Here is a 12,315-nt window from a genome sequence, read left to right as displayed (position 1 = left end):
AGTAGTCGGTTCAAAATGAGAGGATATGGAGTTAATGAAGGCTGAATGGGAAGGAGAAAGTCTATGGTAAGAAACAGAGTTAGATAATGGGCGGGCAGTGGAAGAAGAACAAATATAATCATTTAGATGAGTAGGAAATTTGCGAGCTCGTTGAGGCCGCAAGAGATCAGTGTGTGAACAATCTGAAATATCAGGCTGGACTATTGGGTGAGATGGAGAGGGTAAGTGAAGAAATTCAGTGGTGGGAGGAAAGGAAGAAGTGGCAAAAGGAAAGATGTCTTCATGAAAAATTACATCACGAGAGATGAAGATTTTGTTAGACTGTAAGTCAAGGAGCTTGTAGCCCTTGTATCCTGGTGGATAGCCAATGAAGACGGCAGGAGAGGCACGAGGAGAAAATTTATGTCGTGTTTTGGGTAGGGTGGAGGCATAGCAAAGACACCCAAACACACGAAGGTGAGTATATGAAGGTGGCTTGCAGCAGAGGAGCTCAAAGGGAGACTTAGAGGATAAAAGAGGGGATGGGGTTCTGTTTATTAAATAAACAGCAGTTAGGACACAATCCTGCCAAAAAGGCATAGGGAGGTGGGATTGAAAATGCAAGGCTCGAGCTACATTAAGGAGGTGTTGGTGTTTACGCTCAACGACAGAGTTCTGCTGAGGACGATCGACACAAGAGTGAAAAAGCTGTATACCCTTTGAAGAAAAAGAAGAAGAAAGATTGAACTCAGGTGCATTATCACAGCGAATAGACTTAATGGATGTGTGATATTGGGTCTAAACTAGAGAATAAAAAATGGGAAAGACTGATGCAAAGTCAGACTTAGCACGGAGGAAATACGTCCAAGTGAACCGAGTTGAATCATCAACTATGGTTAGGAAATAACGAATCCTTCAATAGAGACTGTGTTGAATGGACCCCAGATATCACAGTGTAAGAGATCAAATGCAGAAACAGATAATTGAGGATGTAAAATAAAAGGGAGACGTTTCTGTTTAGCAAGTGGGCAAACAGAACAATGATGAGCAATATTCAAATTTTTAGAAAATCCCAAAACTGATTTCATTGAATTTAAAACCGAAATGGACAAATGGCCAAGTCGAGAGTGCCAGAGAACGGGGTCTCTGATAGAAACAGAAAAACAAAGGGGATGGGGAACATGTGTAGGGGAAAACAAAAAATTACAATCAAGAACATAAAGGTTGACGTGTCTTCTAGCAATCCCAATCGTCTTTGCTGAAGCACGGTCCTGAAGAAGACAAGAGGAATCAGAGAAGTTAGCAATCATGTGAGAATCGCGGGTCAAGGCACTTATAGACAGAAGATTAAAAGAAAAAGTGGGAACACAAAGAACATTAAAAAGGGTCAAAGAATCAGAAAGAGCCACGGATCCAACAGAAGAGACAACATCAGAGGATCCATTAGGGAAAGAAACTAAGGAAGTAGATGGAGAGGCAGAGAGAAGTAAATCAGGGGTGACACAAACATGGTGCGTAGCACCGGTGTCCAAAACCCAACAAGACGGAGGAAAAGAAATGGACGACTCACCGCTAAAACTAGCCACCGATGGAGAGGAGTCAGCGACTGAAGGAGCGGTGAAGGACGACGGAGCAGAACTCTGTTGAATGAGCGTTAGGAGTTGATTATACTGTGTGGGGGTGAAAGCGAGAGGGGCATCAGAGGAGGTTAGGGGAGGGTGGAGTGAGGGAGGGTTGTTGTGATGAGGATTGTGAGAGGCAGAGACCTGGGAGACGGTTGGGGCCATAAGCGGGTTGGGCATGTGACTGGGTTTGGTTAAGTTATTGGGCCGTGGAGATTTGGGCTTGTAACCGGGTGGGTAACCGTGTAACTTAAAACACTTCTCACGAACGTGGCCCAGCAGGTTGCAATAGGTGCAAACAGGCCTTGAACGGCGTTGCATGGTGGCTGCCATGGATGGAGATGCAGGATCGACGGTGACTGAGTGAATCAGAGGTGATTCAAAAAACGCAGGTGCAGCAGATCCCAGAGAAATCTGTCGTTGACGCTCTTCTTGAAGAATGAGGGAGAAAACCTTAGCAAGGGGCGGCAATGGGTCAAGCAGCAAGATCTGAGCTCTGGAGGAAGAAAAGGAGTCATTGAGACCAACCAGGAATTGCAGAACATGATCTTGCTCCCTCTGAGTATGAACATCACGAAGGGCTCCGCAGGTGCATGCAGGAAGAGGATGGTAATCGTGAAGCTCATCCCATAGAGATTTGAGCTTAGTATAGTAACTGTTAACATCAAGGGGTCCCTGACAGAGAGAAGAAATCTGTTGTTTGAGTTGATAGATCCGGGGACCATTGGCCTGAGAGAATCGGTTTTGCAAATCGGACCAAACCTCATAACCGGTGGAGAAGTAGAGGAGGCTATCCGCTATTTCCTTAGAAACAGAATTCAAAATCCAAGAGATAGTCATGGAATTGCAGCGGGTCCAGGCAGAGAAGAGGAGGTCAGATACCGGAGGGCGAAGAAGCGAACCATCAACAAAGCAGACCTTATTCTTGGCTGTCAGAGCAAGGATCATAGCACGACGCCAAGAATTAAAGTTGGACCCGGAGAGGGTGTGGGAGACCAAAACTAAGCCAGGATGATCACCACTCTGCAAGAAATAGGGACTCGAGTTATCGTCCATGGAACCCGAAGATGCAGAAGAAGCATCAGTAGACGGTGGACGAGTGGCATTATTAGTACCACGAGCCATGAGAAAAATTAAAAAGAAACTTCTGATACCATATTAGATGCAATAAGGCATAACCAGAGAAAAGAGTAAAACTGAATATTCATATTTCATTGATTAAAAGAAGAATGCACTTGTGCATTTTATACAAGAAGAAATGCACCTAACAGAATGGTGCTAATGACACCTCATGCTCAACAGAAAGGAGAGGTGCACCTCATGCCTAATCACGTGTAACAGAAAAAGATTCTAGAAGCACTATTAATAAAAAGAAAAATAGAAAACTAAAACTAATTACAATCAGAAGAAAAAAGAGAACAATAAGCTATATTAATAAGCTCATCTTTCACACGAATTTGGGGGTAGGAATCAGATTTTAGGGTTTTGGGTTCGGATTTGGGGAAAACAAATGAGAAAATAAGGGGAATGACAATGATTTCACAATTACTATGATTTAGAGATTGTGGGATGAAATTGAATCGTGATTGGAAGAATCACAGCTGACAATCAAGAGATAGAGGGGGTACAAAACGAAAATATTGCAAATGAGACCGAGAGAAGGCTGGATATAGGGTTTTCTGCGACTTTTAATCGACTAAATAATGTCCTTAGTCGATTAAAAGTGCTCGAAATGTAGTCGATCAAGGTGAGGATGTAGTTGATTAAAGTTCGTGATTCATGTTTTCAGAATTTTGACCATTTAGTCGATTAAAAGTGCAAGTTGATCGACTAAATGGGGGCAAGATGGTGGATAGTTCTGAAGAGGGACAAATTAATTATTAATTAATTAATGAAAGGCAAAAGGGTCAAAAAAAAAAAACCCACAATAAGATAGATAAAGATTTGGTAAACAAATACCATCATCCATCATCTCTTTAAATTAGCATATAACATAATTCTTTCTTGAAATCGGGTGCAGTCAGTCACGTACATGTCAGGCTGTGCGCCTTTGCACATGCAAATAGCATTTCTTACTCTATGGCCCCATTTAGTATCAAAATTAAAGTAAAATATTTGTTGAATATTATTTCTCTCAATCACTTTACATTGGTTATAACATGGTAGAATAAAAATGCGAATATGCAGAAGTTCTGATAGATTAATTTTTACAAATATAAATCAATGAGTGTATAAGTATGTGTTAAAAAATGTCTTCAATTTACCATCAGGCATGTAAATCAACTCGTAGGAATTATTTCAGTTTAATTAACAGTTTTGGGTTTGTGTTCTTAAGCTAAAACCTTCGTACGGAGAATTTTAGTGACTACAGCATCCTCTAGCTCAGTCCTTGTGGAGAAATCAAAAAATAAAAATAAAAATAATATATGGTAAAATTATTTCTACAGTTGCTTTACATACAATAGTGACAAATGTATGATTATGATTTTCTATATTTAATATTTTTTTCTTTTGTATGATTATGATTCTCCACATTTAATACTTATCTATATATATATATATATATATATATATATATATATATATATGGCAAGTATTTGAGTGCCCCATATTTAATACAATAACGTTAGAAATGTAAACCCCATAATATATATATATAGGGAAAAATATTTCTCCGACAACTTGAGATAAGTTTATCTCTGGCCACTCTAAAACTACGTCGTTTTGTTTATTTATTTTCTTATATTAATTGATTCACCTTTGAATGGTTATGATTTTCTTTTTTTCTCTCTTCCTTTATCACTATTGATCCATCTTTGTACGGCTATGATTTAGCAGCCGAAGAAAAAATTATCTCAAGCAGCTTGAAAATGATAAACCCATATATATATAGGGCTTTATTAATTTTATGCAATAGGAGAGAGCTCTCTTATGTTATAGAGACAATCATTGGGATCCAGCCACTTATAAAAAAATAAAAAAGTAACACGAAAATCGATGTATGTGTAGGAGATAAAAACACTCCTACAACATAAGAGTATATATATATATATATATATATATATATATATATATATATATATATATGGGGTAGGATCCTTTGACACCTGTGTCAAATTTTGAAATTTGACACCAAATCTTATCCGTTGATTTCCGTCAATCAACGATTATCATTTATTGAGAATTAATATTAATTAGGGAGTTTCATTCTCAATGAATGATAACCGTTGATTGACGGAAATCAACGGATAGGATTTGGTGTCAAATTTTAAAATTTGACACCGATATCAAAGGATCATATCCCAATCAACAATTATCATTTATTGGGAATCAAACTTATTAATCAACAGATAAGATTTGATGTCAAATTTTAAAATTTGACACCGATGTCAAAAGATCATGCTACTATATATTCAATTATAAGTTGTTGAACTTGAGTGTATCTATGAGAGACTTGTTTGAATGCAATGCTCAAGTCAAATCATGAAACCATCATCACATATTGAATCTTCATCGTAATAAGACCAGGTACAGTTTGAAATTGAATGACCAAATAAAGTATCAAACAAGAAGTCCCTACTCAAACCAAAAATAGAAAAAGATTCAGGTGATTACATGCCTTTGAGAGCCAGATGCTATATTAGGAACATTCTCCATCCATGAGGGAAGATTCATAATTAGGAACAGTTCCACAATGAAGGGAAGATTCATAGTTAGGAACAGTTCCTCAATGAAGGGAAGATTCAATCGCATGTTTGGGTGCCATTCCCGCCATTTTAAATTGTCCTTTTTCCCTTCAAGAATTGGGTAACATAACATGAGTAATAATGCACTTAAAATCGGTGGAGCATAATTTAACTAGTATTTCCCATCTTTACTAGAGGCTATGGTTATGAAAACTAATGACTGACTTGTGTCAAATCATAGAGATTTCGCATTTTCTTTATTGAAGTTCGGTTTTTGAACTACAAAACTTTGAGGTTTAGTATAAAAGTATGCGTTGAATGTTCCATACATACGAATCCAATTGTTCAACCTTTAACGATTTTAACGGTTAAGTATGTAAATTAAAATATCAATATGAAATAAGAAAAGGTTGAGATAAGAACCAACTTGAATAGTTCTAAGTGCATAAGAAAAATAACCAATAAACAAACAATATCTATACATACAGTTACTCTCAAATATTCAATGGTAGTCAAGATTTTTTATTTTTTTTAGGGGAACGAAATTATACGTATTTTATAATTTATATATAATTTAAATTAAAAATTATATAATTGAATATATAAACCACAATATAATATAACATAATATAAATATAAATAATTAAATCAGATTGATTACAAAATAAAATCAATTTTATTTATCATATATTGATATTGATATGTAGATAGATATTAAATATATTTGAGATTGACTAAAATAAACAAATACTATCAGGTTTAAATTTACTTTGAATTCAATTTTCAAAACCTTATTATATTTTCATATTTAGATAGGCATCAAATTTATTTGAAATTGGCTAGAAAATAAAATCAATTTTATTATATTTAAATCAATTTTTACCTAATTTTAAGATACTAGTTCAATTCTCCTTATCTTATTTATTTAATTATTATATATTGATAATTAGATACATTGATACACATCAAATATATTTAAAATTGACTAAAAACAAACTAACTTTATTATGTTTAAGTTTATTCTCTACCAATTTACTAAACAAAAAATTAACAATAGATCAATAAAATAAAATAAAATAAAATAAAATCCTTCTCCCATAACAAAAAAAATTATTATTTTCTTTGGAGAGAATACAAATCCAAAGAATCATAGCTAAAATCTTAAATGAAATTCTAATAAAAATAAATTATTAAATGGAAAGGAACATACTAAGGAAACAGGTCTTAAATTCTCCAGTGTAATAATACCAATCAAATTTGGTTGCTCGGTCCACTCTGTACTGTTGGGAACACACGTAAAGTCAACACAGGGTTTCGTCCCGAAGACCGTTTTATACAAAACACAGTCAAAAGACTTTTCCACCCTTTTTCAAATACTTCAAACTTGAAGCAAAGAAACTCTCTATAAAGGTTCAGAGTATTCTCTAAGAACTCAAACAAATATTGCCATTTTTCTTGTATCTTTTAAGTTCTACTTTAAACAAGCTATCCTATCTTTCTTTCTTTTTGATGTTATGGCAATCCTTAAGATAACGAAAAAGCACCATAAGCGTTTCAACAACCCTTTCCCTTCTTCTGCTTCAACCACAGTCCCCTATGTCCAAGGCTCTCTATTCATCAATTCCAAAACAGTACCTTCAGACCAGACCTTTTCAATTGGCAATGCTTTTCAGCTTTCTTGGTCCTCCAACAATGGTGGGCACCTCTCAATTTCGCATCTTTCTCAGCCAACCAGACCAATTTGGTCTACCATCCCAGGACAGGCCTTTGTCTCAGCTGCACTGGCTGACACTGAGGTGGAAGAAAGTAGGGGGTCCTTTCTTGTCAAAGACAGACATGTTCATTTGATGTGCAATCACCAGACCATTGATGATATTAGGATGATCAATCAATGTGATCATCATTTGGAATATGAAGTTGCAGATTCTCCATCTGGGGATCAAGGATTAGACCAGAAAACTTGTACAAAAGAGAGCCAGCTTCCCACTTTGCTGATCACAGGAAGGCTTTTCAATAAGATTAACAAGAAAAGAAGATTTCAAAAGCATGGCATTCAAGAAAATATACAGTTTGAAGCAAAAAAATCCTGTGTGTATGCAAGGTATTGGGTTTTGTTCAATCAGAAAACCAACCATGAGGTCGAGTTTCAAGTTAAGATTGAGAAACCCAACTTCATCTCACGCAACCAGGTCTCTCCAACAGCTTCAGGAGTATACCGAGGCTTTAAGAGGAGGCTAAGTAATCGAAAAAAGAGACCAGGTTGGTGTTGGTACCTTTCAAGGCCAAGAGGGTTTGTCCTGGTTTCTTCAGTAGAAGAAGAAATAGGAGGCTTGGAAATCCCAAAATTAGAGGAATTCAACAGAGTGTGGTTGACATATGCAAGTGATAAGAATGAGAGGTTTTATGGTTTTGGGGAGCAGTTTTCTCACATGAATTTCAAAGGTAAAAGGGTGCCCATCTTTGTTCAAGAACAAGGTATTGGCAGAGGAGATCAACCTATTACCTTGGCTGCTAACTTGATCAGTTACAGGTAACAATGCAACAACTTCATACGCCTAATTCAATACAGTAAATCATGAGCTATATAAATTTTGTTGAACACAATGATAACATTTCATTGTTTTTGGCAGGGCAGGAGGTGATTGGAGTACAACTTATGCTCCTTCTCCATTCTACATGACATCAAAAATGAGGTCTGTCTACCTTGAAGGATATGATTATACTATCTTCGACCTTTCTAGACTTGACAGAGTACAGATACAGGTATTTTTACAGAAATCATGAGATACTAATGTTTCAAGTTTCTTATGTTAACTGGACTGATCTATATGAACTACTCAAATTTAGATAAGAGTAATTGCTGCAAAGAAATTCTGAAATTGTGTGGTCAATTTCGGAAAATGTAGAGAATTGCATAAAGGAAAAATGGATTGTGATGAGAATAAAGTAAAATTAGTGCAGCATTTTGGTAAATATTTGTGTCGTATGAAGAGTGTGGTCAAATTTACAATAGCTGAATTATTATAATGTATAATGTTTACAAAATATCCAGACTCAAACCCTTTACTTTTTATACATATATAATTAAAACTTGTAGTTTCCAATTTTCTGACCACTGGAGCTTGCAGATACATGGAAACTCAGTTCAAGGGCGGATATTGCATGGGAACTCGCCTTCTGAACTGATTGAACGTTTCACAGAAACCATTGGAAGGCTGCCTGAGCTTCCAGAGTGGATAATATCTGGTGCTATAGTTGGAATGCAGGGTGGCACAGAAGCTGTACGTCATATTTGGGATGAACTAAAGACTTATGACGTTCCTGTCTCAGCATTTTGGTTGCAGGTAATCCCTCACCCCTACACTTAAAAGAAAGGAAAAACAACAAGTGTATTTCCAGGATATATATACTCTTCAGTTTCAACATACTTATAATTCACATTTCAATTTGCTTCTACAGACACTATTCAATCTTGATTTGAGCTCACCATTTGCAAAGAACTGAAGTGACATATTTTATTTTTTTACTAAAATTATTTACACATGCACAGATTTCTAAGACACTTCTAGAAGCGGAACAGTGACCAAAGTGTCACTGTTGGCAAAAAAAATTACCAAACTGTGTAGTGAAATTCTCCCTATTTGACACGTGGTATTTTTAGTTCTAACGTGGCATCTTTCGCTACACTGTGTAGCGAATTATTTGCAAACATATTTCGCTACACAGTGTAGCGAAATATGCCACGTGACATTTTGACAAAATTTACTGTTGGTGTGACAGTCTGGTAATTTTTTTTTTGCCAACAGTGACAAAATGGTCACTGTTCCTCTGGAAGCCACTAGAAATCAACTGGGATCACGGAACATCTTCTGAGCAACTGAGCTTGTGCACACACCCTCACACACTTGCAACTCTCGTAATTCATTTTTGTTTAGAAATTTCATTGTTTGCTTTTGGCAACTGAACAGGATTGGGTAGGGCAGAGAGAAACATTGATTGGTTCACAACTCTGGTGGAATTGGGAAGTGGATGCACAAAGGTACTGCGGATGGAAGGAACTTATCAAAGATCTTAGCACTCAGCATATAAAAGTTATGACGTATTGCAATCCCTGTCTAGCTCCGGTAATGCTTCTCTTTGATCACTTCAAGTATATATATTGTAGTCAGTTAGTAACTAACTTGTTTTGTCTCCAATCACACCGCATTTTATCATTAGTTCAACTAATTCATAATTTCTCTCATTACTTCATTTCTTTCTAGTAAATTAAAATGATGGTAGTTCACTGGTAAGACATGCTTGGCTAGTTTAGGCAGATTGAGATAATGTCACTATTTTTTTTCCTCTGATCCTATAGGCTGATGAGAAGCAAAACAAAAAGAGAAACCTCTTTGAGGAGGCAAAACAGTTAGACATATTGGTGAAAGACATTAATGGAAATCCATACATGGTTCCAAATACAGCTTTTGCTGTGGGAATGCTAGATCTAACGCATCCAAAAACTGCAACATGGTTCAAGCAGATTCTACATGAAATGGTGGATGATGGAGTTAGAGGATGGATGGCTGATTTTGGTGAAGGCCTTCCTGTTGATGCCGTTTTATATTCAGGTTTTCATTCCCACATCATCTTGTTTGTCCCAAAACTTATGCTCAATGTAACCTTCTGACCCCTTTCTATACCATTTGAAAGAAAAACACAGAAAAATGGTTTAAAGTAATAAATAAGTTCATGCTATTGGCTGCACAGCATATCTTAACTTTTATCTTCTGGATCCTTTCTTTTGTTTCCTTTATAAATATTTTTTTCTTTCACTAAAAAAAGGGCAAAAAGGCAAACTCAAATATACAAGGCTCTTCCTGACTTACAAGGGTAGAGAAAATGGTTCGATTGTATACAGTTTTACCCTTGTATTTTTATTAAAAAATTGTTTCCAAACCCATACTAACTCACTATCACGAGAAATTATTTAATTTGATGAGCTATATAGTCATGCATGCAATAGGGGAGCATTCCAAGATCCACTGTTCAATATGGCCAGCCTGTAGTACAGCAATTTCTATTTTATTTTCTTTTTTAGTTTTACCTGCACAATGTATTAAATAGACCAGTAAGGTTATTCTCCATAAGGGACCTGAATTTCAAAGATCATTTTGTCATGGGTTACTTATACACAATTCCAACTTCAGATCAGCCAATTTATGCACAAAGGACCCACGTGTCACGTGTGTATAGGTCCTATACAAAGTACAAACAATCCCTGTACTTCTGAACACTTGTCCATCATCCTACCTCCTACCCCCAAAGGAGAAAAGAAAGAGAATAAAACAAGACTACAATTTGTACATCATGTATGAGCGTGTGGTTGGTTGTTACTAAGATTTTGTACCATCCATTTCAGGTGAAGATCCTATTTCAGCTCATAACAGATACCCAGAACTATGGGCCCAAATCAACAGAGAGCTTGTGGAAGAATGGAAAAGTAACTCCTTGAATAAGGCGAAGCAAGACCAAGAAGAGGGCTTGGTTTTCTTCATGAGGGCTGGTTTTAGAGATAGTCCCAAGTGGGGAATGCTATTTTGGGAAGGAGACCAAATGGTAAGTTGGCAAGCAAATGATGGGATAAAGAGTTCTGTCGTTGGCCTATTGAGCAGTGGAATTTCTGGCTATGCCTTTAATCACAGTGACATTGGAGGATACTGTACAGTAAACTTACCTATAGTTAAATATAGAAGAAGTCAAGAATTGCTTTTGCGATGGATGGAACTGAATTCTTTCACCACAGTCTTCCGCACCCACGAAGTAAGTAAAATTCCTGCAATATGACATACCCCTTCATCTTGCTTATTTATAAGTACTTAGCATGGATACATTCATCATAGCAAGAATCTTGTTCATCAATGAAAGTTTTATTCTTTGACATTATACATTACTCTGGAAAGTGAGCTTCACACCCAAAGTTACTTATGGTAACTCTACCGCATTTATCATCCATCTTTTTTTTTTCTCTCTCTCTTTCTCTGATTTTTAAAATTACAAAAATAAAAAATCTATAATATACAAATTCGCTGTTACATGCTTAAACAACAACATCACCTTTATCCCATACTAGTTGGGATGCTTATTCTTCAAAAATATAAATAAAGTTAATCCACATACTGAGATGTTAATTCAAGAAATATCACAACCTGAATAATAGGGGTCATCTTATGGCCAAAAGAAAGGTAACCTTTCTTCGATAAATTTCGTTGTTAAAGTTTGATTGAAATGAGTTACTGATGCTTGCCCTGCATTCAGGGAAACAAACCATCAAGCAACAGCCAGTTTTACTCAAACCAAGAAACTATGTCACACTTTGCACGCTCTGCAAAAGTATACACAGCATGGAAATTTTACCGAATTCAACTGGTGAAGGTGATCCCAAAATCTATCTTTGTACACTAATTTATCTATATATTGTGCAAACTCAGCTAGCATCTAAAATTGTCCTTTCCATGTTCTTTTGTAAACAGGAAGCTGCACAGAAAGGATTGCCAGTATGCCGCCACCTATTTCTCCATTACCCTAATGATGAACATGTACATCAATTGAGTTATCAGCAGTTCTTGGTTGGTTCTGAGTTCCTAGTGGTGCCTGTCCTTGACAAAGGAAAGAAGAAAGTAAAAGCTTATTTTCCATTGGAAGAGAGCAGTAGTTGGCTACATATCTGGACAGGAAAAGTTTTTTCCAAACAAGGAAGTGAAGCATGGGTAGAAGCTCCAATAGGATATCCTGCTGTATTTATTAAGGTTGGCTCCCTAATTGGAGAAACCTTTTTGAATAACCTAAGAAGTTTAGGCATTCTTTAATAAAGCATTCGTCAGAGGAGGATAAATCTTAGATATGTAACATAGCATCTAAGTAATTTTTCTATTCATGCCCCTGAATTAGTTTACTTGAATTTGTATCATTCCAACCGGGGCTAGTGTAAAGAAATAGCTGGAAGTATCTGAATCATGTACATCACATTCATTAAATTTCTTAAACTA

At 36.2% G+C, this 12,315-nt stretch overlaps 1 protein-coding gene across 1 annotated transcript; it reads left to right on the top strand.

The window, feature by feature from the left end:
* The first annotated feature begins 6,587 nt into the window (after positions 1-6,587).
* LOC133308207 (uncharacterized) lies at positions 6,588-12,315 on the top strand. Its single transcript, XM_061508812.1, has 8 exons — positions 6,588-7,817; positions 7,918-8,050; positions 8,416-8,631; positions 9,256-9,411; positions 9,645-9,897; positions 10,689-11,089; positions 11,585-11,701; positions 11,800-12,315. The coding sequence occupies exons 1-8, from the start codon at positions 6,802-6,804 to the stop codon at positions 12,133-12,135; spliced, it is 2,628 nt and encodes an 875-aa protein (XP_061364796.1). The 5' UTR covers positions 6,588-6,801; the 3' UTR covers positions 12,136-12,315.

Source organism: Gastrolobium bilobum, unplaced genomic scaffold (assembly GCF_033153095.1).
Source record: "Gastrolobium bilobum isolate Gb01-03AN ecotype WA unplaced genomic scaffold, APGP_CSIRO_Gbil_v1 utg19582, whole genome shotgun sequence".
Lineage (NCBI taxonomy): Eukaryota > Viridiplantae > Streptophyta > Magnoliopsida > Fabales > Fabaceae > Gastrolobium > Gastrolobium bilobum.
This window is presented reverse-complemented; position numbering and strand designations above follow the sequence as displayed.

Bases quoted from the DNA above. Each gene is read 5' to 3' on its own strand.
- LOC133308207 (XM_061508812.1), top strand. From the start codon at position 6,802: ATGGCAATCCTTAAGATAACGAAAAAGCACCATAAGCGTTTCAACAAC. The intron at 8,051-8,415 runs GTATTTTTACAG...TGGAGCTTGCAG, and splicing joins TTGACAGAGTACAGATACAG to ATACATGGAAACTCAGTTCA. The intron at 9,412-9,644 runs GTAATGCTTCTC...CTGATCCTATAG, and splicing joins GCAATCCCTGTCTAGCTCCG to GCTGATGAGAAGCAAAACAA.